Source organism: Bradysia coprophila, chromosome IV (genome assembly GCF_014529535.1).
Source record: "Bradysia coprophila strain Holo2 chromosome IV, BU_Bcop_v1, whole genome shotgun sequence".
In the NCBI taxonomy this organism is placed as follows: Eukaryota; Metazoa; Arthropoda; class Insecta; order Diptera; family Sciaridae; genus Bradysia; species Bradysia coprophila.
The window spans coordinates 9,503,371-9,530,343 of NC_050738.1; the positions used below are offsets into that span (position 1 = coordinate 9,503,371).

At 37.7% G+C, this 26,973-nt stretch overlaps 8 protein-coding genes across 14 annotated transcripts; 5 read left to right on the forward strand and 3 right to left on the reverse strand.

Moving 5' to 3' along the window:
* The first annotated feature begins 5 nt into the window (after positions 1–5).
* On the forward strand, positions 6–2,913 carry LOC119085976 (TBC1 domain family member 20). Its single transcript, XM_037196539.1, has 5 exons — positions 6–388; positions 599–1,157; positions 1,222–1,438; positions 1,509–1,618; positions 1,690–2,913. Exons 1-5 carry the CDS (start codon positions 223–225, stop codon positions 1,901–1,903), a joined length of 1,266 nt encoding a protein of 421 aa, XP_037052434.1. The 5' UTR covers positions 6–222; the 3' UTR covers positions 1,904–2,913.
* Positions 2,914–5,520: 2,607 nt separating this feature from the next.
* LOC119085979 (protein takeout-like) lies at positions 5,521–9,846 on the forward strand. Of its 3 annotated transcripts, none has more exons than XM_037196544.1 (3): positions 5,521–5,812; positions 5,882–6,116; positions 8,645–9,835. In XM_037196544.1, the coding sequence occupies exons 1-3, from the start codon at positions 5,695–5,697 to the stop codon at positions 9,108–9,110; spliced, it is 819 nt and encodes a 272-aa protein (XP_037052439.1). In that variant the 5' UTR covers positions 5,521–5,694; the 3' UTR covers positions 9,111–9,835. The 3 variants fall into 3 exon arrangements, with proteins under 3 accessions (XP_037052439.1, XP_037052438.1, XP_037052440.1); XM_037196543.1 differs by lacking the exon at positions 8,645–9,835 and adding an exon at positions 6,172–6,946; XM_037196545.1 differs by lacking the exons at positions 5,521–5,812; positions 5,882–6,116 and adding exons at positions 8,045–8,290; positions 8,355–8,589 and having other exon boundaries at positions 8,645–9,846.
* Positions 9,719–10,622, reverse strand: LOC119085981. The gene is made up of 3 exons (XM_037196548.1): positions 10,271–10,622; positions 10,012–10,199; positions 9,719–9,936 (listed from the first exon to the last, which is right to left on the reverse strand). The coding sequence occupies exons 1-3, from the start codon at positions 10,332–10,334 to the stop codon at positions 9,841–9,843; spliced, it is 348 nt and encodes a 115-aa protein (XP_037052443.1). The 5' UTR covers positions 10,335–10,622; the 3' UTR covers positions 9,719–9,840.
* An 80-nt stretch (positions 10,623–10,702) lies between these two features.
* On the forward strand, positions 10,703–26,891 carry LOC119085974. Of its 3 annotated transcripts, XM_037196537.1 has the most exons (7): positions 10,703–11,807; positions 14,378–15,006; positions 15,062–15,266; positions 15,336–15,609; positions 15,676–15,977; positions 20,133–20,135; positions 26,880–26,891. In XM_037196537.1, coding segments are annotated over exons 1-7 (1,491 nt in total). In that variant the 5' UTR covers positions 10,703–11,731; the 3' UTR covers positions 26,882–26,891. The 3 variants fall into 3 exon arrangements, with proteins under 3 accessions (XP_037052432.1, XP_037052431.1, XP_037052433.1); XM_037196538.1 differs by lacking the exons at positions 20,133–20,135; positions 26,880–26,891 and having other exon boundaries at positions 10,711–11,807; positions 15,676–15,752; positions 15,822–16,071; XM_037196536.1 differs by lacking the exons at positions 20,133–20,135; positions 26,880–26,891 and having other exon boundaries at positions 10,704–11,807; positions 15,676–16,071.
* On the reverse strand, positions 15,730–17,207 carry LOC119085980 (intraflagellar transport protein 43 homolog). 2 transcript variants are annotated; one of them, XM_037196547.1, is made up of 5 exons: positions 17,073–17,207; positions 16,623–16,855; positions 16,518–16,550; positions 16,073–16,444; positions 15,730–15,948 (listed from the first exon to the last, which is right to left on the reverse strand). In XM_037196547.1, the coding sequence occupies exons 1-4, from the start codon at positions 17,109–17,111 to the stop codon at positions 16,087–16,089; spliced, it is 663 nt and encodes a 220-aa protein (XP_037052442.1). In that variant the 5' UTR covers positions 17,112–17,207; the 3' UTR covers positions 15,730–15,948; positions 16,073–16,086. The 2 variants fall into 2 exon arrangements, with proteins under 2 accessions (XP_037052442.1, XP_037052441.1); XM_037196546.1 differs by having other exon boundaries at positions 15,730–15,951; positions 17,073–17,206.
* Positions 17,259–20,419, forward strand: LOC119085972 (ATPase family protein 2 homolog). Its single transcript, XM_037196533.1, has 2 exons — positions 17,259–17,798; positions 18,208–20,419. The coding sequence occupies exons 1-2, from the start codon at positions 17,378–17,380 to the stop codon at positions 20,196–20,198; spliced, it is 2,412 nt and encodes an 803-aa protein (XP_037052428.1). The 5' UTR covers positions 17,259–17,377; the 3' UTR covers positions 20,199–20,419.
* On the reverse strand, positions 20,430–22,980 carry LOC119085973 (endoplasmic reticulum lectin 1). Of its 2 annotated transcripts, XM_037196534.1 has the most exons (5): positions 22,544–22,980; positions 21,907–22,478; positions 21,770–21,820; positions 21,000–21,173; positions 20,430–20,928 (listed from the first exon to the last, which is right to left on the reverse strand). In XM_037196534.1, exons 1-5 carry the CDS (start codon positions 22,800–22,802, stop codon positions 20,446–20,448), a joined length of 1,539 nt encoding a protein of 512 aa, XP_037052429.1. In that variant the 5' UTR covers positions 22,803–22,980; the 3' UTR covers positions 20,430–20,445. The 2 variants fall into 2 exon arrangements, with proteins under 2 accessions (XP_037052429.1, XP_037052430.1); XM_037196535.1 differs by lacking the exon at positions 21,770–21,820 and having other exon boundaries at positions 22,544–22,976.
* On the forward strand, positions 23,565–24,965 carry LOC119085977 (elongation factor Ts, mitochondrial). Its single transcript, XM_037196540.1, has 4 exons — positions 23,565–23,726; positions 23,836–23,999; positions 24,060–24,308; positions 24,383–24,965. Exons 2-4 carry the CDS (start codon positions 23,847–23,849, stop codon positions 24,896–24,898), a joined length of 918 nt encoding a protein of 305 aa, XP_037052435.1. The 5' UTR covers positions 23,565–23,726; positions 23,836–23,846; the 3' UTR covers positions 24,899–24,965.
* Positions 26,892–26,973: the final 82 nt, after the last annotated feature.

Genomic DNA, 26,973 nt, shown 5'->3' on the forward strand with positions numbered 1-26,973 from the left:
GACCGTGATCGATGAATCCGACGAATGAACATTTTGTTTTGACATTTCACAGACGTAGAGAGAGAGAATTTGATTTGGTTAAAAAAAAAATATTTCCACAAAATTAAACAATTTCTGTCGTGTTATTGCATCAAATGGTCCCATCAAAATTAATTTAATTTAATTCCATTCAATTCGGTGATAAATTTGTGTGGTGAATCTCTCAGTGGGATATGTTTAAGAATGGATTCAGAGGAAGAATCACTACTTGTTGGAAAATCCAAGGACGATCAAATTATTGATGACCAAATCAATGAAAATAAATTTAGCAATGGAAATTGCACCACTGTTACAAGCCCTACGCCGAGCCGCAGATCCGATGAGCCAACGGAATTGAGCTTTGAAAAGAGTAAGTGTTATGCGTTCATCCCAAATCGTTTTATCTTTTGTTTTGCTGTTTGTCTTTTTGTGTGTCTCTATCGTCCCGTCTATTTGCATTGTTGTAAAAACTCTCCCATGCACCAATGAACTATGAACTTGAAAACAGAAATTTTTCCGTTTTTGTTTTGTTCTAACGATAAGCACCGCTAATGTGACGTTCTTTCATCCACACGACCAGATCCCGAAAACTCTGAGGAACGGTCAAAACGACAAAAAATCGAAAATGCACTGCAGAATCCCAATACGAATTTACAGACCTGGCAGAAGTTCGCAATTTCCGAATACGGCCTCATCAATGACGATCTGCGACGCAAAGTCTGGCCGCTATTGGTTGGCATCGATCCGGATATGGTTGAGCCGGCTCCCACATTAGATGAACTGAAAACACATCCCGAATACAATCAAGTGATATTGGACGTGAATCGGTCGCTGAAACGTTTTCCGCCTGGCATACCGTACGAACAGCGTATTGCCCTGCAAGATCAGTTGACTGTGCTCATTTTGCGTGTTATCATCAAGTATCCGCACTTGAAATATTATCAAGGCTATCACGATGTGGCTGTTACGTTCCTGCTGGTGGTCGGCGATGAGATTGCATTTCATGTTATGGAAATATTGTCGACGAATCATTTAGTCGAGTGTATGCAGGAAACAATGGAACCGACACAGAAACGACTTATGAGCTTGTATCCACTGTTACGGCGAGAGAAACCCGATCTGTGCGATTATCTGGAGAGGTGAATATATCGCAGTGGTACTGTGTTCGTGACGCGATCAAACTAAAACTAACTTTTTCAACAGGTCAACGGTAGGCACATTGTTTGCATTGCCGTGGTATCTGACGTGGTTCGGACATAGTCTAAATTCATATCGGGCGGTGGTACGTCTGTACGACTATTTCTTGGCATCACCAATTTTATTGCCATTGTATGTCACCGCTGCCATTGTATTGTATCGTGAAGATGATATTTTTAAAGAAGATTGTGATATGGCTAGTATGCATTGCGTTCTATCGAAGGTATGTTCAGGGTTCAGTTAGTAGGTGTGAAAACAATCTCGACTGAATCCTTAAAATTGAATTATTCCAGCTGCCAGATGATCTACCATTCGAGTATTTACTAAGATACGCGGAAGAACTATATAAGAAATACCCACCGGACATAATCGAAAAGGACGTCGAGGAAATGATCGTTAGAGAGTACGTTCTGGTCAATCGCCCGAAATTCTTTTCATTTTTTTTAAATAAAATTTCTTTTGTGTTCAAATTAGGAAACTGCAACGAAAACTGGACCAAGAGAATATGGAAAGGCGACGTCGTGAGATTCAACGCAGAAAAGCGGCATCAACGTCAATTATCCGAAGAATTCTACCCGGAATGTTGCGCCACCGACGATCGGTATTCGTTACCACGGCCTTTTCCATACTGGTTGGTATTTGTGCCTACTACTACAAATCGCATTTCATACAGGCCGGTATCAGCTGAGGACGACTGTATATGCCGTTTTCCATTGCTTTCCAAAGATATTTTCAAAGTGTGTAAAGGGAACAACAAAGTGTTTGTGTTTACGATTGAAGGTGAAGTTTTTATCGGAAAAAATAGTTTTTTTTTACTTCGGTTTTTCTCTTTAGATTTGTAATTAATTGGCCGATTGATTTGCACACACTTGCATGTAAAATATATTAAAACATTCGCATACGGCCATCCAATTTTTCGTTTTAATTTATTATTTTGGGTTGTATTTTGTAGGAAGTAAAATTTATTCAATAAGCCAATAGGTCATAAGAATACGGACGGCGGCATGCATATTATGTCATATAATTGTCAGCATAAATATCAAGTCTGTTACTGATCGACGCCGCATTTTGATCAGATTCATACAAACTATTTTCGTTCATCAGTTCAAACATAAGACCCTAATTCCAGACCTCATCCAGAAGAAAATTCAGTGCATTTTTTAGGTGACGTAAATCTCATGAGGTCCGCTTAAGCTCAATACAAGACATATTTTTAAGTCCATTGAGACACCATAAATCATCTGATATCAACATCGACGACAAAAATAATCATTCAGTTCTTGCTTCCGTTCTCACACTGAAATATTTCATAATAGCAAATTATGTCCTCGTTTAGAACTTTTTATTTTGTCAAGTGTGGTGTTTGCATCGCGAGTCGATGACGAGAGATGTAACCACACAAAGCAAAATAAAACGTCCCAAACAATTACGTTAGGTATTTTACTCACTAAGCCTCCGGGAAATCGATTTTAACGTTCATGTCGATGAAGTAAATGACTCAATGCTCGGGGGATTAGTGAGTAAATATATGGAAGTGATAGATTGTGTATCATAGGAAATACTTTACACGAATGATGTCACAAATTTAATGATTTCGTTGTGATACGCTTGGCGTTTCCACAAGGCTACAAAGAGATTTTTTTCACATATTTCTCTGATGACTTTGGTCATTTAGAAATCGGTAGAAAGAGCGACTTCAATAAATATGTATTGGTATGGGTAGCAAGTGGTTCTTTTTCGAAATTTTCACAAAAATTTATACCATTTGGTATACCTGCTATGATTTCTCAAAATTGGATGTAGCTATCGGGCCAGACTTGGTGAAGTCGGACGTATATTTTATGAGTTTCTCTTCTATAAATTCTTAGATGGACACTCTGTACAGTCATGCAATGTATAATATGTCGCTCTTAAAAAATCCGCAAAGGTTCATCCAGCATTTTCAACCCACTTATTCTTCTCCGTACTTTGAAAATTGCCTAACGTGGCGAGAATAACTCATCCACCAACGTTCATCAATTATGTATAGTCCCAAATTAAGTAGATTCATTCCGATCCTGTTCAGGTTAATGTTTTTATCCCTGACCAGACAATGCCATCAATTCAAAATTCTTGCACAAAGTTTTTAATTTCTCACTCAATGCACAAAATCAGATGATCGTTAGAATAATTTGAAATAAATAAAATGTGAAAAATAAAATAAAAAATTATAAAGGTTACCTTTCCTTTTTAGTATACAAATAAGCGTTCAGCGATCAAACAGTGAGTGAAGTCGACTTTTTGATTCTATGACACCAAGTATTCAAAGCCGTTACTTGATGATCAGGTGGACAAATAATGTAACGAATGAACATCAATTTTGAGTGAATTTTTTTTTTTGACGACCTGTTGATCTCTGATCGCGAATGAATATTAATCCGCTGCGCAGATTAATTGTAAAAATATTTGGCTAAGATAAATTGTACGTTGATGTTGTCATGCATTTTATAAATAATTATATTTTAGAAAGATGAAAACTATTGCAAAATATCGTTAAATTATGTAAAATTGTAACAATAAAAAATAATAATTCTGGAAAAGAAAGTTGGTTAATATGTTTTTGCACCTGTAGATTCGATGTTCTTTACTGCTTTACACCTTTAAAACACTTATCTGACTTTCAATTTACTCTCCTAGTTTAAGGGTTCGAGAGCTACTCTCCTAGTTTAAGAGTTCGAGAGCTGCAAAATCCCGAGGTTCAATATGTGAATTACCGTTAATCGTTCGAAGCTTTTACATGAGAATGGAATAAAATCTTTTACTTCATTTGTTTTAACATCTTTAAAGGCAACAAAAAAGTTACAGTCCTCAAGAAAAGATTTTCAAAACATTATTTCTTAGTGTGAAATTAGCATATGACAGTTTACAACGTTTGTTTTTATAAATATGGCATATGCCTACACTCCACACAAAATGTTATTTCACTAGGAACAAAAATGTGTGTTTTTGACCCAGGTGGTGAATACTTGAATACTCCGAGACCACGATAGTCAATGGCTGTATTTTTATCTTTTTGGTCCGAGTAACATATACTATTTTATATTCAGGGTGACGAAAAATTCACATTCCAAACAAAAGTTGACAACTGTAACAAAAAAAAAGTGATTTTTTTGCTCTCCATCTGGTGAGGGAATGTTTTTGGTCCGCCTGAATATAATAGTATTTTATGCTACAAGAACTGTAAAGGACATGGTGAAAATCCTTATTTTGTCCACTATTGTGGTTATCATCTTCTCACGTAAAGTCATATGGGATGACAAATGATCATTTTCTTACCTAAAATGGCTGAATACCAAAGCACACTACTTATTTTATTTTCTTCAAAGTGGCCAAAAATGCAGATTTTAGCAAAACGAAATCATAAAAACGTTGTGCTCGTCTCGGGGAAAAATAGAAAATTCCACCTTGAGCGCTCTTGGTGAAATTTCCTATTTTCTTCCCCGAGTTAACAAATAACTATTTTACAGCGCAGGCGAAAAATAGTAATTTTCTACTTTTCTACAGGAAAAAGTTGTACATGACATTTTCTAGGGTAACCACCCCCTCGAAATCCAATTTCCAGCTTTCACTCGTTGAACAAATAACTATAGTTATGATTCAAACCAGAGATTTAATTTCAATCAATTTCCGACCATTGCATCATCTTCGTTTCTATCATCATAAAATGTGCATCGAGATAGGTGCGAAATTAATGTGTCTCATATACCAGCGCAACAACAGCAAATCAGTAATTCAGATTTCATTTCTTTTTCTTTTACCGTTACGTAAACTCTTCGGATAGATGTTGTTTGAAGTCTGGTCAAAACCATTTCAGTTCTATTGGTTTAGAATCATAGCTATTTTCCTTTCACATTCGCTTTCTTCAATCTTCATTTCCATTTTTTTTTTGTAAAGAAAAATTCGTACGCTTGTGCAGCTGCGCTTTAGTTTAGTCAATTTCAACGTTCAGATTAGTCTGCGTATAATTTTGTATATTTTTTATTTCTTCATCTAAAATGATTATCTCTCACAGATGGCTGATCAATATAACAAAACAAGTAGCAAACATCGGGTCTGTTACTTCTTTCGATATACGCAGATTCAACAGATTGGAGCAAAATCTTTTACTTCATTAGTACTAACATATATTGATACTGTATAAAAACAAACTAGTCTGAGCTATTTGCTTATTTTTTGTTGTAGTTGTTGATAACAGATGACCAGTAGTCTGTAAAAAAACTTGTTTCGCACTGATAGATCCTATCAATGATAGGAGAACGTTTTCTTAAAAATCGATTAAATCCTTACCGATTCAAAGTCGTACAGGTTTTCTATTCACAGTGTTTTGGGGCGACATACTTAATAAATTCGAGATTTGGGTCATTTAGGCTTTCCATACAGAATCGTATGAGTCTTTGTGAACTGGTTTTATCTTTTGCATAAATATCGTCTACATGGAAGATGATTGCTACAGTTGTGCATCAACTAGATTGGAAGACTGTTTTCAAAATCAAAGTGATGATTACCATTGTATTGATCAGCTGCATAGTGGTATCACTTACATCAGCAGCAAAGTATCGTAAGTTTAAAATTTTCAACTGAATGAAAAAAGTTTTGACGCTTATAATTGTTGTGCAACCTGGAACAGCAAGCGATTTACCTCGATGCAAAGCAGGTGACAGTGTTTGTTTACCGAAAGTGATAACTGAAATACTTAACAAATATCCAAATGGACACAAGGGATTGAAAATGCCTGTGATGGAACCATTACACATCAACAAACTCGAGATGTGGCAAAAGGAAAACAGTCCGATTGCAATAAATTTGACTTTCAACCATCTCGATATGTATGGATCGAGTGAAACAAAAATATTGCGCATTGTGTAAGTCGACAGCAACAACGAATAGTGTAAGACCTAATGTCCTCTATTTATTCAGTGGATTCGAAGCCGATCCAACAACCAGTAAATTCGAGGTGACCGCATCTATACCGAAACTAAGTCTTTTCGGGAAATACACAATGAGTGGCATCATACTGATATTGCCAATATTAGGTAGTGGCAATTCTAGTCTTGTATTTGATAATGTTCTATTCACAGCTCGATTTAAGCCGAAAGTCACTGAGAAAAATGGTAAAAAATACATTCAAACCAAACGCTACGATTTGAGTTTCGACACGACGCGAATGCATTTGCATTTCGAAAACATTTTCGATGGAAATAAAGAGCTGAGTGACGATACAAATTGGTTTTTGAATGAAAACTGGCGATACATTTTCCTGGAATTGAAACCCCTTATTGAATTTGCAGTGGAAGAGATGACTAAATCGGTTGTCAATCGAATTTTTTTGAAATTACCGTATCAAGAGATTTTTTTGCCAAGTAATGGTGCAGAGAGTGAATAGTATAGTGTTAGAATAGCTATTTTCTCAACTCAGTGACGGCAAGTAAAACTTTCGTTGCCCATAATGAGAAAAACGTTGTAAGCAACTCGATGAGAAATGCTTTTTTGGGCACACAATGTATATTTTCACACTTAACTTGCAGCCATATCTAGTGCCTAAAAAAGCTTTTATCACTCGGTGGCATAAATAACTATTTCAAGTAAATGTCGAAATGAAAGCGTTTTCCAGAGACATTCTGTGGCTCATAATTCATTCAACATATCGTGTCTAAAACGCATCCAAACTATTGTAATCAATAAATAATTGAAGAACAACTTATGGTAGTGTTTACTTTAAAGAATTTTTTTTTTCTCTCTGATAAGTTCTGTGTTCTGGTATTGTGTCGGTGTTTCACTACAAAAAAAACCTTCACTCCACTAAAAAACTAAAATTCTGTCCATGAGTTGCATAAAAAAGAAATCGGATGGAAATTGCAAAGTAAATACGTTGAAAGTTCTATATTGTGCTTATGTGAGGTCTGGACTATAGTTTGCATCTGTGAAATGGAGTCCATATCAAGAAGTGTATAAAGATGACATTGAATCAGTGCAAAAGCAATTTATGATTGATGATTTGTTAGACAGTCGAAGTGTAGTGCCACTTCGTATAGTGAATGATGTAAGAATTTGGAGTTGCAGCCTTTGGATGTTCGAAGACAAATTGTTGATGTTTTGTGTCAATACTCTCTTTAGCAACCTAACTGTCAGCTCTATGTGTCAAATTCACACCTTATTTCTTTGTATTCTACAAACATTATTCTTCATTTTGACTGACTACCATCCGCTGAAACTTTGGAAGCCTTTGTTGTGGAAAACGTTGTACTTGCCTCGGAAAAAAGAAATTTGCATTTTCTCGGATAAATACCCCCCTTAAAATGCAATTTCCACCTTTTTGCCCTCGTTGAACAATTAACTTTAGTTATAATTCAAACCAGAGTCTATTTTTAATTTCAATCAATTGCTAAACTTTGCATCATCTTAGTTTCTATAATCATAAAATGTGCATCGAGAAAGATGTGAAAGAAATGTGTCTCATATACCAGCCAGCTCATGCAAATCAGTAATTCAGTTTTCATTTCTTTTTCTTTTACCGTTACATAAACTCTTCGGTTAGATGTTGTTTTAAGTCTGGTCAAAACCATTTCAGTTCTATTGGTTAAGGATCCTTTCACATTCGCTTTCTTCAATATTTGCTTCCACTTTTTTTTTTATTGTAACAAAATCTTTTACTTCATTAGTCTTAACATACATTTTTATTGTATAAAAGCGAACAAGTCTGCGCTCTTGGCTTTTTTTGTCATACTTTTGTCTTATGGACTGAACTTTCTTCGATTAAATTCTTACCGATTCAAAGTCGTACAGGCTTTCTATTCACAGTGTTTTGGGGCGACATACTTAATAAATTCGAGATTTGGGTCATTTAGGCTTTCGATACAGAATCGTATGAGTCTTTCTGAACTGGTTTCATCTTTTGCATAAATATCGTCTACATGGAAGATGATTGCTACAGTTGTGCATCAACTAGATTGGAAGACTGTTTTCAAAATCAAAGTGATGGTTACAATTGTATTGATCAGCTGCATAGTGGTATCACTTACCTCAGCAGCAAAGTATCGTAAGTTTAAAATTTTCAACTGAATACAAAAAGTTTTGAGTAATTGTTGTGCGTCCTGGAACAGCAAGCGATTTACCTCGATGCAAAGCAGGTGACAGTGTGTGTTTACCGAAAGTGATAACTGAAATACTTAACAAATATCCAAATGGACACAAGGGATTAAAAATGCCTGTGATGGAACCATTTCACATCAACAGACTTAATATGTTGCAAAATGAAAACAGTCCGATTTCAATAAACTTGACTTTCAACCATCTCGATATGTATGGACCGAGTGAAACAAAAATATTGCGCATTGTGTAAGTGAACAACACCAACTAATAGTTGAAGACCTAATGTCCTCTATTTATTCAGTGGCTTCGAAGCCGATCCAACAACCAGCAAATTCGAGGTGACCGCATCTATACCGAAACTTAGTATTTTCGGGAAATACACAATGAGTGGCATCATACTGATACTGCCAATATTAGGTAGTGGCAATTCTAGTATTGTATTCGATAATGTTCTATTTACAGTTCGATTTAAGCCGAAAGTCACTGAGAAAAATGGTAAAAAATACATTCAAACCGAACGCTACGATTTGAGCTTCGACACGACGCGAATGCACTTGCATTTCGAAAACATTTTCGATGGAAATAAAGAGCTGAGTGACGATACAAATTGGTTTTTGAATGAAAACTGGCGATACATCTTCCTCGAAGTGAGACCGCTTATTGAATTTGCTGTGGAAGAGATGGCTAAATCGGTTATCAATCGAATATTTTTGAAATTACCGTATAACGAGATTTTCTTGCCAAGTAATGGTGCAGAGAGTGAATAGTGTTAGAACAGCCTAGAAAATAGCTATTTTCTCAACTCAGTGACGAAAAGTAAAATTTTCGTTGCCTTTTTTGAGGAAAGCGTTGTATGCAACTCGATGATAAATGCTATATTAGGCACATGATGTATATTGTCACCCTCGGCCAGCAGCCTGGAGTTATAATCTACACAATCAAGTTCCTAAAAAAGCTTTTATCACTCGGTGGTTTAAATTACTATTTTTATGTTTGTATCGAAATGAAAGCCGTTTACAGAGATATTCTGTAACTCAAAATTCATTTAAAACAACATATCGCGTCTGTAATTCATCCAAACTATTGTGATCAATAAGTAATTGAGGCACAACTTATGTTAGTGTTTACTTTAAAGAAATTTAATTTTTTTTCTCTGATAAGTTCTGTGTTCTGCTATTGTGTCGATACTTAACTACTCCCTGTCTTCGAGGGACTTCAACTCGATAGAGCATGAAAATAGATCATATTAAAATTTATTATTTAATTCAACAAATCTTTTAGCTGTACCATACCAATCTGTTATCGACAACAGCTACAAACATAAATGATGAAATCTGGTGAGCCTTCTCTTATATAAGAAAACGTATGTTTAAACTAATGAAGTAAAAGATTTTGCGTTGAAAACTTAGCTGTATTTCTAATAAAAGAAGTAAAAGATTTAACAATTATATGGCGATACGTCTGATGTTTCTAAAAGGATAAAATAAAGAACTTTTGTTATGTTTGCTGAACGATGTCCACGTCCTTCTTCGGTTTTAACAATTGCGTCACGCAAATACCAATCAGCTTATGCGTTTTCACCATTCGTCCAATCTTAAATTAAAAATTTTTATGTCAGGCCAAGGTCTTTTCCACCCTTCCCTCCCGCAAAGAGACTACAGTCCTTACTTCTATAATCAATCCCACAGCTTTTGTTTTCTTTTCTGAACGTTTCTTTTGCGATTCATATGTAATATCATCATCACCAATATCCGGACACATGCCATAACGTTCCATGGGACAATTCCTAGCTCTATGTTTCGCCGCATTTCGATCAACTGATCCGTTAGTTTCATCATCATTTAAGTTAGCCTCATCTGTTCAAAAAAAATAATTTTCTTTTTGAAATTTCTTTGTCTCAATTTCTGAAATCAAAATTGAAATTTACCCGCTTGACCTTGGCCAATAAACTGAATCACCGCCAGTAAAATTAAAATTAATTTCAATTTCATTTTTATTATTAATTCTGATTAAATCACTATGAAATAGTATATTGCAGCGTCAAAGCTATCCACCAAAATAAAATAACTACAGAATTTCGACTGTCAAATGAGGTTTAAGAACGCGTATATTGACTCAGCTGGTTTAAAAAATGTTTATTAAAGACGTGGATCATTTATTTGTCTATAATGAGCAATAACAACGTTTCCTTTAAGACTGAACAATTTGCAGATTATTTTATCAATATTGATTAATTTGACGACGGTAGTCTCGCATACGGAATTGCCCGTATCAAAAAGTCTTTATTTCAGGCCAATATTCGACCATACTAATCTTTCACAGACGCAAGCATACAACATACTTATCAAATCTATTACTTCTTTTTACATCTAAGTGTTTTCAACATCACTTTCAACTGAACAGCTTGAAATAAGATCTTCGATTCATTGCTAAAAGTATTTATATCGAGAGCTCATCGCTCTACTCTGCAATCTCTGCCGAGTGATCTCTGTTGATATTGATACCTATAACAGATGACAACTTAAGTATATATCAAATTGTAGATGCTACGACGATGTTCGAAAACAAGACCCTCATTCATTGACTAGACCACATCAATTTGAAGTTTTATTAATGTGTATGACGATCACACTTAAACCTAATATCATTCTTGAAAACTTATAATACAAACCACAATTTACGATTGAGAGACTGATTCTCATTCTAAATTGATTCGTCGGTTGTTTCTGTTGAATGCGATAGTCAATGGTGCTCTTTGTTATAAAATATGCTGAATAAATATGAAATGTACCAGCTTGAAATGTACATCGTTTGGTTTTGACATCAAAAGAGAAAAGTTTACGGTTCTATTTGCTCAATTAATTATTTCGTTTTATTTGAGTGAGTGAGTGAGTCAAGCCACCTCTAAAATGGCTTCAGTAACATTCTACCTGCTGATGGCCTAGGTATCACAATTAAATCTGTCCACAAATGTGCCCCAAACAATAATGTTGTGTATGCACCCGACGATATAGTTTTTGCGTGTGACGAACAGAGTTCAAGGATGAGTGTTTTAATTTCAAAGTTCATGTGAATATTAAAGAGATTAGAACCGAGCGCCGAACTAGTTGTGAGATAACGACTGAACTAAATAAAACGAGCAACGAATAGAATATTTACATTTTCTGTAAATCTAAATTGGGGTGATGACTGTAAACAGACTTAAATGTTGGACGAACTGTAGTCAATTCGTGTGATAAAAGTGTTTTCAAATAATTTTTATTTAAATCTAAAATGTTAGCAATGGTGTCACATACAATTTAGTGTTGTTTTGTTTTGTTTTACTGGAACTAGTGGAATCGGTCTAATATAACATCGTAATAGAATAAAGGAAAAAAAACCATTAACAATGTTCAATCAAGTGAAAACTATAATTTTCGTGTCACTTGCATCAATTGTAAATTTGTGTTTTTGTGCTAACATAGGTAAGCAAAGGTGAAATGTTGTTTTCAAACAAAATTCGTATCGCATTTTGATAAAATAGACAATATGTCTCTATTACACACGACCTGTTCTGACAATCTTTTTTTAAAGAACTTTTTGGGTAGTATTTTAAGTGGATGGTCTATCAGACTATCATAAGTACCATCGAAAAAGATGCACTTTTGATTGAAAGTTTCACTATGCACAATAAACATCTCGCACTTAAAATTATCTATCTGAATAATAATAACGGTGATTTACACTACGAAGGTGATGTTTTCTCCTATGACACCCACCTTGACACACATTAATGTACATTTTTGATTTGTTAGAATTAGAATTTTGTATTAAATGAAAACACCATTTAAACAAACAAAACAGCTAAAGTAGAACAGAAACATTTTAGTTTTTTTTAGTCGGAATCGACTGCACTTTGTTTATCGATAAAATTATTTTGAAATTCTTTTTAAATATTAAATTTTTGCGAAGTCATAAATCTGATTCATAAATCGTACCTGAAATACTAACAGAAACTAATTATTTCGAAAACCTTACATTCAATCTAAACTAGCGTGTCAACCATTTTTCTGTTTGTAATCTTTCGTTTCTTTTGAAACTTACTAGCCAAAGCCTTTAACCCATTACAGACGGCAAACATATGACCACTATTATTATCGGGTCTATTACTTCTATCGATGAAAGTACTTTTAATCTGTTGATTTCAAATATTGTACTTCAATTTTTCTTAACATGTATTTTACTATATAAAGGACAATATTACCCAGAGCTTGTCATTATTTTTCTCGTAGTTATCGATGAACAGATGAATAGCCGAATATATGCACTATATACACTATACACTATATAACAATAATGGCGCAGCCAGTAAAAAATCGATCTTATCATAAAATAAACTGGTGTCTGAAGTTAAAACACTCATAAAAGGTGCTCTTACAAAACTTAGCTTGAAAGCAGCAGAGAGTATGTTGTCGTCAATATCTGAACACAGTGGGAATCACTGGGAATTAGGGCGATTCCCAAAGGACCTTTTATATTGTGAATATAAATTATTTTTTTTCAAAAACACCTTTATTGGTATGAATAGTACAATCTTAGCTTGACGTTAATTTATTACTACTGATGAAGTGTACTAATTTCTTTACGAATGCATCGAAATTAGTAAAACGTGAGCGGGTTGACGATCCATTGACCGGGCTCAAATGAAGTGTTCGGATTCCTCATTACGTCGATTCGTGTGATTTGAGTCGGTGAATATAAATCAATGAAAGTAAATAGATAGGTATGGCCAAACGTTCAAATTTGTTCTAGCCGGAGCACATACGGATTTGCATGGCGCCACCTCAAACGAACTCATTTCTAGTGCAAATTTTCACTAGAAATGAGTTCGTTTGAGGTGGCGCCATGGAAATCCGTATGTGCTCCGACTTGTATGGACTGGCCATACCTACTTATCTACTTTCATTGATATAAATGACCGTTTTCGAATTGTACTGGTTTTTTCCCGATTTCCCTGAAGGGTTAATTGGTAGCCAGTGCGGCACTGTGTCACACCAACACATGTAATAGTTATACCAAAAGAATAAAATTGATTGCGGTCCTTACCAACTTCGGTGTTATTCACCTGTTATCAATAATAAATGACAATTACTAGATCGTGAGCTAGAACAATACCTCGAAGCAACTTGATTGAAACATTTTCATAGTAATTTTGGTATAGATAATAGATAAATCCTGTCGTAATTCTTCTACTGGTTGTTAAAATGAATGAAGTAAAAGATTTCGCATCTATCTTCTGAAAGTTGTTCGATTGAAAAAAGTAATAGACCCGATAATAACACTGCAAAGGGTTATTTAAGAGAGAGAAAAAACATTTCCTTATTTTACCGACATTTACAATAAATGTTAGCCGAATAGACTCGGAATACTTATCATGAATATCGCTAATATATTGATGCTGACAAGGCATTTCTCAAATAATAACCGAAACACTTTTAAGTACCCACTTATTGTTAAGTCGTTTGTAACAATTTCACAATACGACGACGGTAAAAATGAATGTACGTTTTAGTTACGAATTACATCAATTCAATTCAAAGCGCATTTACCACTTGAAAAAACGATTACTACAAAAAATTATTCAATTTACTCACTATACCTTCATTAATACCCAAAATTTAGTGATATTCGAAATAGCCGTAAAATAACTCTTAACGTTCCACAGCGGCAAACATATCACCAATATAATGTTTGTAGAATTTGTTACTTCTTTCGGAATTTATCTTCTAAATGACGAAAAACCTTTCAGGACAAGTGGTAAACCAGAATTTTTGACGATATTGTTGCCTCATGTTAAGAATTACTTTCGGAGCTATTCCGATTCCTTTTCGTTATTCCTTTTTGCGTTGATCAGATCTTTGATATCCGTGTGATAGACAGTAGCAGATAGCTTTCACAACAGAAGAATCTTTGTTCAACCCATTTCTCCACTCATTGGACCCATGTAATGACAAATGATATTTCCTACTCTCTTAATCTTCACTTTCGCCAACAGAACACCCACTTCGATTAAGCCTTACCATAAGTTCGAAACTGCACCATTTGGAAATATCTTGGTTCAGTGTAAAGCCCACCGAAGGAGTGATACTTATAACAAACGACGAACCCTCAGGGCCATACCACAAATACAGTGTCCCGGCTTATAATGATGATCATTTTTATGCTTCAACAACGGAAAAACCCGACACCGAATCAACGAGTACAACTCACTATGACCAGCCATATGCAGATTCAGTGGAAGTTTTCGAATCACGTATGGCCGAAACAGATTCGATTTGGACATATGGCCCGTCCAATAAAACAGCACAGTACTGGTTGGAGCCGAAAGAGCCAAGTGGCTGGGTAACTACGAATATTCTATTCGACGTGGAATTATCGAAACAAATTTCCATTCGCACTAAATGTTACGGATATTGGGCCGTTTATTTGAATGGAAACGGTGAGGTAAAAGCAACTGCCTGTGTATCAGCGCATCCGACGTGGATGAACGATATGAAAAGTCACATCGGCCGATTCAAATTTAGAGATTTGTTCTTGGCTGGCACACATGATTCGGGTAGTTACCGGGATGGGTTCAATCCAAGGAGAAATGAAACTTTAGTTACGAAGTATGCTCTTACGCAGGTTAGATGTTGATACGTTTGAATAGCGAAAAGGTAACTCGAAATCATAATTTCAGGACGATGATATCTATACCCAATTGATGCATGGCGTACGGTACTTGGATATCAGAATCGGTTATTATCGAGCGTCGCACCCAGTGTTTTGGGTGAATCATGGCATCACAAAACAACAATCACTTGCAAAAGTCTTACGGCAGGTCAAAGACTTTGTTCTGGAAACAAACGAAATTGTTATCTTTGACGTTCAGGAATGGCCAGTTGGTACAGTGGCCATAAATTACAATCCGCCACTTTGGTTGACTTAAAAAATTATTTCTCTTCCGTCGTCAGGTTTTGGTAAGAAGTTAGATATCCATAGGAACCTTGTGCATTACATTCAAACCGAAATTGGAGATCTACTGGTCGATCCGAATCTTACTTGGGATGCGAACCTAGACGATATTTGGAAGACCAAAAGAAATGTAATTTTGGGATACGATCACATAGCAATGGTTCATGAATTTCCGTCGTATCTGTGGCACTCGGTGCAACAAAGATGGGGAAACGTCCAGAGCTTAACCGATTTGAAACGTTATTTGTCTCCATCTAGTCGCGGTTTCCTGTTGTAAGCATTTCCTTCAATCACTTACTTCTATGATCGAAGATGTGCGTAAAACAAAATGATTTTTAGATTTTCAAGTCGTCCAGTAGCTGACATGGCTGAGCTAACTCCAAACACGTGGGATGTGTTAACCGATCGATTTGGCGGTACATTTATTTCATTAAATTTGAGATTCATTCCAACAGGATTTCATTTGGTGCAATGTCTAATTTCAGGATTGCGTCGAATGGCCGATCAAGCGAATCGACACATATCACGATGGTACATTGAAGAATGGGGATCGATGACCAATATCGTAGCTGTAGATTTCATTCGCGGAACAAATTTGATGGAAACAGCACTCTACTGGAATGGGAAAAAAGACATTCTGAGTCCAAAGCGTTAAGTCGTTGTGGAGCTCTTCAAATTTTTGTCTTGTTTTAAAGGCGACTTTTCAGTTAAAAGATAAAAGATTTCTTCCACTTACCGAACGTTTCTTTCTTAATTCACATATTGCGTAGCCGGACCCTCGGCACTTTTCGGCTTATCCGCATGAATATCCGACGATATTTCTGTGAACAATTTATCCCAATTCCATTCCTCGTCCGGTTCGGCGAGATCGTTTTGTAAACATCGACCCAATATCGACAAATCAACATCCTCCATTGCAGTGAATGCGGCCTGTTTCATCAAATCGGAATTCAGCTCTTTGTACGTAGCAGTTCGATTTTCTGCCAAAATTGGAGCTTCAACCAAATCGCTCATGAGTAAGTCGTCCTGCACATCATCGAGATCTGGTATGATTGGAATGTCATCGTCAGAGAAATGGGTCGTATTGGTGATGGAACTGAATCGTTCTCTTAACGAAAGAAACAATGGAGTCGAGGGTTAATATTGGTTATGTGGATGGTAGTGTCCATTGCATAACTTACTGTTCGATTACGTTGGTCGCCGATTTTGGGGATCTGTTAAATAATCACGGTGTACAACATCTACATCATCTGTTATCATCGACAATGTCTGCTAGAAATACTCACTTGACTCCTTCATCCGCCCATCCACCAGTTCGTCTCACTCTCTGCGATCTGATGTATTCGTCAACGTCATCTGCATTCCGTTCATCCGATGTTACATTCATATTGTTACTTGATGACGACGTACCTCCACTATCTGGCTTATCATTTATTGTTAGTGATTCCAGCGTTGGTGAAGTGACCGATGTTGTTGCCGTCGACGAACTGTTTCCAGCCCGACGGCCTTTCTTTGCTGACTGAAACAACAGTGTTTGCAGGTGATAAGAGTTAGAGAAGTAGACAGGTGCGTGATAGAATTCCGGTAAATAGAACCTTTAGGAGGATCATGTAAAGTGGTAAAGTGTTCAGAGTGGTTGAAGTTCTGTTACCTTCTTCAGTAATTTTAGGTTCCCTTAAGTGGAATATCGTAAAATAGTAAAAGGTGCAGTGACTACAGAAAGTTGCAATTTTTACCTTCTTCAAAAATTTAAAGTCTTCCGCCCAGTCCATCATTTTGATGAATAATTTTATTGTTTACTGTTCGTTGGTTGCTAAACAACAAACACAACAAAACACCTGATGATATGATCGGCCGTCAGCAAACGTCAAAACCTAAAACTCAACGTCGCTCACGCCGCATCTGTCTGACACGAACACATGTCATAATATTTTTGTTTACATCTGCACAACACCGCATGTGGCTAAGTTATCTTCCTAAAATATCGTGCCGTTCCCGATTTACTGGAATTTAAATCAACTGTCACCAACATTCTACCAAAATGCCACCAAAATCGTCGTCTAAAAAAGATCAAATCGCTTGGCTATTGTGTGAAAAGTGCAAAATTTATATAACCTCGAAGGACCGCAACAAGCACGAAGAAGACTGCCCTGTGCCAAATGAACCCATCGAATCAATTCAATGGAAATATTCGTTTATTCGATCGAAACAAGTCTATGCACAACAATTATGTGAGACGACAGACCGAACTGCCATTCTATCCGATGAACTGTTAAGTGATCTGGGCTCAAAATATTTAAATAATTTAGTGTTTGCTAGCGAGTCGGTGATGAACTTATGTGATTGGATTATCAGTGATTTTGTGGTGTTACAGCCGTCATGCGATACTCATATTCCAGTTGTAAAAAGGTTATGGCCGGCAGCGGATAAAAATACGTCCAACGTTTTCGTAACGGATGATGGTGAGTTCATTTCGCTTATTACTACAACGTCTACTTCGCGAGCTATTCCAATTAATAGTTAGTTCGCTGAACTATCTCCCTCCCTTTGAAACAACCGAAGATTGAACGTTACTCTTCTTGAAGATCGGTAGTCCAACAGTAAATGTCTGATAAAGCTTAAAGCTCGGAACAGGTCGACCGTAGTATAAATGGATTGCCTGCAAATTCAGCTCAGGTCAGATAACTTCAAATCTCAGAAGAAAAGACGCCTGACCCGACCTGAAATTGGTCTCATTCGATCCTATAACGTTCAAAAACATTATCAGGTTAAGTCTTAATCGGGAATCAGGTAGATCAGAACTGCTCCGAGCTCATTAAGTGGTTGTTAACATTGCATGGCTTTCTAACGCATTCCCTCCCTAAATTTCAGAATTACGCACTGCTTGGCAAGATGTTACTTATTTCACGATCACGAAATTACCATACGATCCTCCACCTGCTGCCACTATGACAATCAAAGCATTAGTACCAAGTGAAATTGATCGGAAAAGCTACAACGATTTGTCCAACATAATTGCGAAACAACTCTTCAACAACGTCGTCTGCTGTGATCACGAATTCACGACTGAAATTTTCAACAAAACATTTACGTTTCTCATCACTCGAATAACAGGACACGAGTACTCGGACGTATGTCAAGGCATCGAAGAGAAATTGAAAATGCTCAGCATGAATCAGCCGAGTCACAGTTTTCATTTGGTGACAAGAAAAACCAGAATCGAAATCGTTCGAGCTGAAGATGAGACAGTGAATGAAGGTGATTTGAATGCTGACATTCAATTGGAATCGATTGGGGGATTGAATGGTACAATCGCCGACATAAAAGACGCAATGAACTTTGCCTTCGGTATTGCTAAGCCCATGCAGGGAATGCAAATACCACGAGCCGTTTTATTGTACGGCCTTCCTGGTTGTGGCAAAAGCTTACTATGCAGTGCTTTGGCAGCTGACACGGATGCACTTGTTGTGACGATAAACGCTTCCGAGATTTTCAGCAAATATTTCGGGGAAACGGAAGCGAATTTGTTGCAACACTTTGATAAGGCGTTCAAGAACTACCCGAACTCAACTTTCATTGTCGTTGAAGAGATAGTAAACGTTTGCGCAAAGGAAAACAAAGAGGATTCGTCGAAGCGTGTCAGTTCAGCCTTTTTAAATGTTCTGGATAGCATTCATAGCAAGAGAGAGGGTAGTCGAACGTTTCTGTTGGCTACAACCAGTAACATTGAAAATATTAATCAAGCCGTCCGACGAAGCGGCCGATTCGACATCGAAATTGAAATACCCGTACCAAACCCAGATGCTCGGAAAGACATTTTGACAAAGATGCTCGGCAAAATAAAGAACTCATTGACCTCTGACGATGTGAAGCACTTAGCAAATACGTGTCATGGATTTGTCGGAGCCGATTTGTCTAGTCTTATATCAAAATCAGTGCTCCATGCCATCAACAAAGACAAAAATCTATCAAACTCGTCTGGGCAACTCATGCTTACATTTGCTGACATCCAGAACGGTTTGTGCCACGTCAAGCCGAGTGCAATGAAAGAAGTGTTAATAGAAAGTCCAAACGTCAAGTGGACCGACATTGGTGGCCAGGATGAACTGAAATTACAATTGAAACAAGCAATCGAATGGCCATTAACACATCCGGAGACATTCACACGACTCGGAATAACGCCACCACGAGGAATTCTAATGTTCGGCCCTCCCGGTTGTTCTAAGACAATGATCGCGAAAGCACTGGCAACAGAAAGTAAAGTCAATTTTCTGTCAATCAAGGGACCGGAACTGTTTTCGATGTGGGTCGGTGAATCGGAGCGTGCGGTTAGAGATTTGTTCCGGAAAGCGCGACAAGTGGCACCAGCAATTATATTTTTCGATGAAATTGATGCAATCGGTGGCGAACGGTCTTCCGGATCATCGGTCAAAGAACGTGTGCTGGCGCAAATGTTAACTGAAATGGATGGTGTTAATGTGCTAAACAATGTCACGATTGTAGCAGCTACCAATCGGCCAGATTTGATTGACAAAGCATTAATGCGACCCGGTCGTATCGACAGAATAGTGTATGTGAAACTGCCAGACGAGACCACTAGAGCGGAGATTTTCAAAATTAAGTTCAAAAATATGCCTCTTGAAGGGGACGTTGATTTGAAGCAGCTAGTGGAGCGAACAGAAGGATATTCCGGAGCAGAAGTGCAGGCAGTATGTCAGGAAGCAGCCATGAAATCATTGGAGGATAATATCGATGCAGCTGTTGTGAGCTGGAAACATTTTGAAAAGGCACTGGAGGTTGTGCAGCCGCGAACGAACTCCGAACTACTGAAATTGTACGAGAACTATTTGAAAACCTACTAGCTGAGTCACGTATGAAAAGTGGCTGGTCATTTTTGACGGCATTGAGCTAAGATGTACAGTGCTGCGCGCAGTTTTGGTAGCAATGTGAGGTCAAACATGTCTCTACACTTGGAGTCCTACGTGAAAGTTTTCGGTTATACAAATGTTCGGTTATACAAATGTCGTATCAGCATCTCAGGAATTTACTGCTGAGTGAGTCGAACGTGCAGTTTAATAAATAATAAGAAATCGTCCAAAATTTAGCCTTTTAATCATTTTCAAATCGAACTTCTATATCCTCAATAACAGCATTGCCCAAGAATACACCCTCCCCGGTGCTTGCATCCGAAACAACATCACCGTCTTGCTTTGGCATTAATCCGTATTCATCGGCCTTTTCCAAAATATCACAGATCAACGGAGACTCCACGCCGAGCACATACTGACACGTTTGCGGTTCCATCAAATACAACGAAACAGCTGTGGGACTACTAGTTCCGTCCATGCATTTCAATTTAACTTCGGTTTGCCGCTTTTGACCAGTTTTCTCACACAAATTACCGCCTTGATAGAAATGGGACAGATGTGTGCGCGTAGGTTTCGGTTTCTTCGATTCATTTTCGTCCAGCCACTTTTTGTGCAATGCTTCGTCGAAGAAGCCTAGAACGATCGATGTTTCACCGTTTTTATCAATGTGAAATTGACGAACGTATCGCCCGTAGCAGAATTCGTATTTCCACCATCCAGTTCCCTATGAAATGCAACCGAATGTAGTTTTATCAGATCAGGACAGACGAAGCACAATATTATTTTGGTACTTACACCAGTGAGGCAATTCTTGCCGCTGAGAAAATCTTGAACGGGAGTAGTGTCGTGAATTTTGGTTGTTATTTTGGGAAATTTCGGTTCCTTTGACAAGAATTCCTCCAAATTGGATTGTGAAATTTCCGATGGGAATTTATCGCCTTGCAGCATTTCCATACGAAGCGTTCCGTCCTGTAGAATTTGAATTGAAAATCTTTAATGGAAAAGAAAGAGAGAAATTTTCGCATTCTGAGCTGGAGATCTCTGAAGCCAGATGAATGTTCCATGTGACTCAAAAAAGTTTTCTTGGAGACTCTGGCGATGAGCTTTTTTCTTGGAGTAGGCTTTTTTAGGCGCCACGGGCAATAACCTTTTTTTCATATGTGGAAAAGACGGCTCTGCTGAAGCCGTCAAATGATCAAATTCATTTTCCTTTCATTTCATTTCTTCTGAATTTTCGTCCTTATTCAAGATCAACGATTCGACGCACAATTCAGACCATACGAAAGGCGAAAATTTCCCTCAACCTAATGGCCATCGTAACCGGTTAATGTTGGTCCAGTATTTCAGAGATCTCGAACCTTCGGTTCCTTAGTGTCTATGTATTCAAGCCTACAGAGCATGCCCCGAAAATAACCATCATAGAACTGGAAACGTCTTGCCCACATTTGCGTTACCCGAACAAAAAATGTCTAAATTACAGTTCGTCGTTAGTTATTTTCGGTGTGATCTGTGTAGCGATAAGGAAAGAATTTAACTTAAAAACAAAATTAGGAATAGTAACGAACCTTAGGATCAATTTTGTAAATAGCAAAATTCTTAATGCTCTTGGACACTTCCTACGAAACCAAAATAAAAACGATAAAACCAAACAACCAAACGAAAACGAACGCAGGCCGTCAACCAAACTGAACCACACACTTACCGACAACTTTTGATACTGAGCCTTCAACGATTCCAGTTCCATGGACAACAAACTTTTCGGCATATTCGGCGAATCGTCCAACGGAACGCAATTGATGTTATTCTCAGCGGTGACTGTGGGCTTAAAACTGGGATGAGCGCACAGTGTTGGCGTTAGAATGATCACTTCGTAGTTGCATGTCGACACTTCCTTCAGCGAATATATTTCATTTTTACCGGGTGCATAGCATACGTAAAGAACTTTCGTGATTCTCGGCTGATTGTTGATCAAATCGCACAATGTTCCGTCGGTCATTTCGAATTCCAAGTAGGGCAGTGACAGACCATCGATTTTTTTGTATCTCAGTTTTTCACCATCTCTTTCGGCATGGGCTAAACTTTCGCGTAGCTTTTCAGTCTTCTGTTTATCCCATTTGCCGAGGAAATATTCTTGTCGTTTGGACGTTTTGCCTTCCCGTTCTTCGTGGAACTGTTTGATGTAATTTCCGTGGCATACCTCGTATGTCCAGTAGCTTTCGATGCGATATGAGCAAGACGATGAGCTGAACAATGTTGATATGAGATCAAGAGGACCTGCGATTGATAATGAGAAAATCGTAGTGTGCTGCGAGTAACTGAAGATTTTCTTAAAATATTACCTGGACCAGTGTACGGACTTTGAGGTTCGCTCGGAGCTTCGCTCAAATTGGGTATGAAACATTTGTACTTCTCTTTATTGTGCGATGTCACGATTAATGGTTCTTCACCTATAGGCTCTTCCATCGCTAAATCGTCGCCTTTACCCGGCCAATTTAAATTGAACAAAATCGTATCATCGAAACCCTTCAAATCATGTCCGACAATCATCGGCACGCAGACGGCCAAAAAGGAACCGATCAGTAATCTATTTCTCTTCATTTTTTCCCTTAAATCTGAACGTCGTCGTCGCAGTTAATTTAACAATTGCACTTTTTGTGGATCCTCCTTCGATCGGTATGTTATCTCTAAATCATTGTGTCTTCTGCAGAAAAATGTTATTAAATCACTTCGATCGCCTTTACGTGTCTTTTATTATTTACGTTTAATTTTTCGTCAAATTGTGACATTCGTGCAGAGTCTGTGAGCGGTGATGTCAGTCGACGGCAGTGTTGTCAGCACTATCAGCTTAATGATTATAATTTTCTGACCCTACTGTGGTACGCCACCTGAAACCCTTAGGTATTGTTCCCTTTTGTACATTACAGTATTATCCAAGATGAGGATTCGACATCATTCGAGGGAGAACGCCTAACGACACTTTTTTAAAAACCGTGAAATTTCCCTGATAGTAGTAGTTAGGCCAGGGAGTAGGAAACTAAGGATCTTGGATCTGGCTTTCAAAAGGACCGCAAACCGTAATCTATTCTATCCTATGTTGGGGGTGTTGAGCATGCCTGAAACCTCAGAAGTAATCGATGGGGGTAGTGATTCAATGTTACCTCTTGTGTCCAATTGAAACAGTACTCAATAGGTTTGGGCAACAGACTGAATGAAATGTCAAGTGTCTATCAAATTTCATCCCATCAATGGGCTCTCTGTATTGGATGGAACACTTTTCAAATTTGAAATTTATTTCGGCACCTCACTGTTTTAGTGTTTCGTTCATTCACAGCTGACTTTTCCCTTGTCATCAACATCCAACTTTATTGAAAATTACATATTGCATCACATTCTCAAAATCTCATGCTCTGGATAGGCTCAAAGTGTTGCAGAATTTTTAGAAAGAAGTTAAAAGCATTTTTGCCAAAGGATAAACAGAAACGAGAAGATTATTGACAGAACTCAAAACTAATTTATTCCTATGTAAGTGGTTGTTAGCGAGATGTTGTTTTTCTGTGATGGAATACCTGGTTCCATCGATCGTTCAAAATTCGGCTTTTCGTAATTAAAATCATTTTCTTTTTATTTAAAGATCCCAACAAAATGAATTTCAAATCTTTGTGCCGGTTTATCCATACCACACCATTGATTTATTCGGTCGAGCAGAAACCATTAGCCATACTACGCAAAAAGACCGGCTACACATTCGCTAACTGCAAAAAAGCCCTTGACTTGTATCAGAACGACATAGCAAAAGTATAGCCCCGGTTGCTATAGTGGAAGTGACAGTCAATTCAATAATTTGTAACGTTTCAGGCCGAACAATGGTTACACGAACAAGCGCAGGCACTCGGCTGGGCCAAGGCCGTGAAGCTGCAGGGTCGCATCACTCAACAAGGTTTGGTGGGAGTGCTTGTAAAGAAAAACATTGGCGCAATGGTTGAAGTGAACTGTGAAACGGACTTTGTGGCTCGAAATACAGTGTTTCAACAATTTGTCGAATCGGCCTCGATGGCTTGCATTCAACATGTTAGCAAAATGCCCACCAATGACCTGCTATCAAAGGTAAAAACTCCCGAATTCTTACCTCAACCTGCAGTTCAAATTAATTTTTGATTATTGTTTCGGTGGTCGTTCAGATTGACTTCGGAGCGGACGGCCTACGAGCTATGCAGGGACTTGAAGGCAAAAGTCTTGGTGATGAATTAGCATTGATGATTGGCAGTGTCGGTGAAAATGCATCGTTACGCCGAGCCACATGTTTCAAAGCAGCAGAACCGATAACATTATTCGGTGGCTCTCATCCACTAACAACCACATCTTCCGGTGTTCATTTGGGCACATATGGTGGAATGTTTGCATGGAAATCAGCTGGGGATGCGGCCGTTGATGCTGATCTTCTAAAGAATATCTGCACACACATCATAGGACTTAATCCATCGAAAGTGGGTGCAATCGACATTGACAAACCCAATGAAGATAAGGATGCGGAGAAATGTTTGATTCATCAAGGATATCTGATGGATGAAACGCAAACCGTTGGGGAGCTGTTCAAAGAAAATGCAATAGAGGTGTTGGATTTTAACAGATTCCGATGTGGCGAAGAGACGGAAACAAGCGCGGAACACTTGAACGTAGCCAAAGCAAATAATTAGTTCTCTGACATCAAACACGTAACTTAAACTGCAAGTGTCTAATAAACATCAAGAAAATTATGTTAAATCGGGTTTTAATGGAGTAAAGAGCACTAAAGAAGCTCATACCTATCACACAGCAAGATCCAATTCTATTTGAAGTTAATGCGGCGTTAACTAAACGAACACTAAAGTCTCGACATAGCTCTTAGAAAGAGCTACTTCATGTGGCCTATTTAGACTAAGAGAACATTTAGCAATGAACATCAAAAGAACCATGACGTCTAGTGCCTAATGTCCTGTTAGTCTAGATTCAAAATGTCTAAGACCACAGCACTGATCCTAGCATGAACACTAAATTGATAAGTGTCAAATTTGGAGGCTTTGGTGATCGGAGCTAACGCTCACTGTATGTTTTGACTCATGCAACGAAAACAAGTCTTCTATCTCAGTCAAAGAAATGCAACGCCTACTGTGATCTCGTCAGCCTCCGAATATTTTCTATGTTCATGCTCGAAGCAATGCTGTGCTTGAACTAACGTTAAAAATATAGAAACGGGGAACGGAACTTCACAGCTATAGGTGGGTTCATAATGTGAAATATGAGGTAGAATCATTTGCGAAGTAAGAGTAAAGCGCAGTGAAGTAGTTTTATTATTCAGCCCAGTGTACGGAGTTAATTAACGCCAATGAAAGTAGATATGTAGGTATGGCCAGTCCATACAAGTCGGAGCACATACGGATTTGCATGGCGCCACCTCAAACGAACTCATTTCTAGTTCAAATTTCCAAGGCTGTATACTTTGGGGAGGTCACGCAGATACAGATACGCGGGTTACACACCACAGTTGATGATAAAATGGCCGATTTCATACAAAAATTCACCTACTCTGATGATTCTCGTCGTCTTGATGATGTGGTGAATTTTTTTACATGTAAAATCATCAGAAGTGGTGTGTTTCCGCGTATCTAATAAAATGGCGGTCTGCGTGACCTCCCCAAAGTATACAGCCTTGCAAATTTCCACTAGAAATGAGTTCGTTTGAGGTGGCGCCATGCAAATCCGTATGTGCTCCGGCTAGAACAAATTTGAACGTTTGGCCATACCTATCTATTTACTTTCTTTGATTAACGCAGCGTTACCTTGTAAGTTCCTCACTTTTCACTATTTTGCATTTTCTTCGCTTTGGCATGCAAAATTTTCCAGAAATCAATTTTGTGTTCGGAACTTAGAGTAATTACTCTAATGCTCGAAACAAACGAGGCATTGAAAACGTGTTTTGGTCCTATTTTTCATGACGAAATTTTCGAAACTGTCAAATGAAGTTAGAACTTTTTCTATTCAAAATCAATGAACGTCAAGGTATGGTCGAATGTCAAACTTTGTATGGAGCGGAGGACATAGCGATTTCATATAAACAAACTCACCTCTCATGAGAGTTTGTTTCTATGAAATCGCCATGTCCTCCGGTTTGTATGAACAGACCATACCTGGTTTATACTTTCATTGTTGAAAATCGCGACTGCTGCACCTGTCAATGAAAACTAGGACCAAAACACGTTTTCAATCCTCGTTTGTTTTGAGCATAAGGTTCGCAACGCCTGAATTTTACCAACGCACTTCAAGCATGAGTGGTGCTCTAAATAGTGCACAGAAACTTGACAGTGTCACACAACTGTAAAAAAAACATTTCACAGAAAGGCGTAGGTACAGTAGGTACCGTAGGTACTCTATTTGGCAGCTGTCGACTATGATCACTTGAAGTGCGTTGATTTTACTCGGTAAAAAACGAAATTCCGGAAAAAAATGGTTGGACATTGAATCGTACCAAATCTTCCTTACGCAGATTTTTCATGCGCAACGTAGATTTTTCATGCGCAACGTAGATTTTTCGAAAAACCTAATTTTACAAATTTCTGTTGCAATATTTTCGTTAATATATCAACTCGGATGTGTGTTAAGCTAGTGTATTTCACAAATAGACAGCACAAATCTAACAAGAACCAAATCGATTTAAAATTTGAATGTGACCACCACTTCACTGGAAAAACAAGCGTTCTGATTGGCTGTAACTTAAACTTGTTTGGACAATCAT

What these genes read in the sequence shown, in the direction of transcription:
- LOC119085977 (XM_037196540.1), top strand. Translation starts at nt 23,847, where the DNA reads ATGAATTTCAAATCTTTGTGCCGGTTTATCCATACCACACCATTGATT. An exon ending in ATCAGAACGACATAGCAAAA is followed by an intron (nt 24,000 to 24,059) that starts GTATAGCCCCGG and finishes GTAACGTTTCAG; the next exon opens with GCCGAACAATGGTTACACGA. An exon ending in CCAATGACCTGCTATCAAAG is followed by an intron (nt 24,309 to 24,382) that starts GTAAAAACTCCC and finishes GTGGTCGTTCAG; the next exon opens with ATTGACTTCGGAGCGGACGG.
- LOC119085981 (XM_037196548.1), bottom strand. Translation starts at nt 10,334, where the DNA reads ATGAAATTGAAATTAATTTTAATTTTACTGGCGGTGATTCAGTTTATT. An exon ending in TATTGGCCAAGGTCAAGCGG is followed by an intron (nt 10,200 to 10,270) that starts GTAAATTTCAAT and finishes TTTTTTGAACAG; the next exon opens with ATGAGGCTAACTTAAATGAT. An exon ending in CTGTGGGATTGATTATAGAA is followed by an intron (nt 9,937 to 10,011) that starts GTAAGGACTGTA and finishes TTTTAATTTAAG; the next exon opens with ATTGGACGAATGGTGAAAAC.
- LOC119085973 (XM_037196534.1), bottom strand. Translation starts at nt 22,802, where the DNA reads ATGAAGAGAAATAGATTACTGATCGGTTCCTTTTTGGCCGTCTGCGTG. An exon ending in CTCAGTATCAAAAGTTGTCG is followed by an intron (nt 21,821 to 21,906) that starts GTAAGTGTGTGG and finishes TTGGTTTCGTAG; the next exon opens with GAAGTGTCCAAGAGCATTAA. An exon ending in GCAAGAATTGCCTCACTGGT is followed by an intron (nt 20,929 to 20,999) that starts GTAAGTACCAAA and finishes TGCATTTCATAG; the next exon opens with GGAACTGGATGGTGGAAATA.
- LOC119085979 (XM_037196544.1), top strand. Translation starts at nt 5,695, where the DNA reads ATGATTGCTACAGTTGTGCATCAACTAGATTGGAAGACTGTTTTCAAA. An exon ending in TACATCAGCAGCAAAGTATC is followed by an intron (nt 5,813 to 5,881) that starts GTAAGTTTAAAA and finishes AACCTGGAACAG; the next exon opens with CAAGCGATTTACCTCGATGC. An exon ending in ACAAAAATATTGCGCATTGT is followed by an intron (nt 6,117 to 8,644) that starts GTAAGTCGACAG and finishes CTATTTATTCAG; the next exon opens with TGGCTTCGAAGCCGATCCAA.
- LOC119085972 (XM_037196533.1), top strand. Translation starts at nt 17,378, where the DNA reads ATGCCACCAAAATCGTCGTCTAAAAAAGATCAAATCGCTTGGCTATTG. An exon ending in CGTTTTCGTAACGGATGATG is followed by an intron (nt 17,799 to 18,207) that starts GTGAGTTCATTT and finishes CCTAAATTTCAG; the next exon opens with AATTACGCACTGCTTGGCAA.
- LOC119085980 (XM_037196547.1), bottom strand. Translation starts at nt 17,111, where the DNA reads ATGATGGACTGGGCGGAAGACTTTAAATTTTTGAAGAAG. An exon ending in ACTTTAAATTTTTGAAGAAG is followed by an intron (nt 16,856 to 17,072) that starts GTAAAAATTGCA and finishes CTGTTGTTTCAG; the next exon opens with TCAGCAAAGAAAGGCCGTCG. An exon ending in TGGGCGGATGAAGGAGTCAA is followed by an intron (nt 16,551 to 16,622) that starts GTGAGTATTTCT and finishes ATTATTTAACAG; the next exon opens with ATCCCCAAAATCGGCGACCA.
- LOC119085974 (XM_037196536.1), top strand. Translation starts at nt 11,732, where the DNA reads ATGTTCAATCAAGTGAAAACTATAATTTTCGTGTCACTTGCATCAATT. An exon ending in GTGTTTTTGTGCTAACATAG is followed by an intron (nt 11,808 to 14,377) that starts GTAAGCAAAGGT and finishes TTTCGCCAACAG; the next exon opens with AACACCCACTTCGATTAAGC. An exon ending in CGTTCAGGAATGGCCAGTTG is followed by an intron (nt 15,267 to 15,335) that starts GTACAGTGGCCA and finishes TTCCGTCGTCAG; the next exon opens with GTTTTGGTAAGAAGTTAGAT.
- LOC119085976 (XM_037196539.1), top strand. Translation starts at nt 223, where the DNA reads ATGGATTCAGAGGAAGAATCACTACTTGTTGGAAAATCCAAGGACGAT. An exon ending in GGAATTGAGCTTTGAAAAGA is followed by an intron (nt 389 to 598) that starts GTAAGTGTTATG and finishes CCACACGACCAG; the next exon opens with ATCCCGAAAACTCTGAGGAA. An exon ending in TGCATTGCGTTCTATCGAAG is followed by an intron (nt 1,439 to 1,508) that starts GTATGTTCAGGG and finishes GAATTATTCCAG; the next exon opens with CTGCCAGATGATCTACCATT.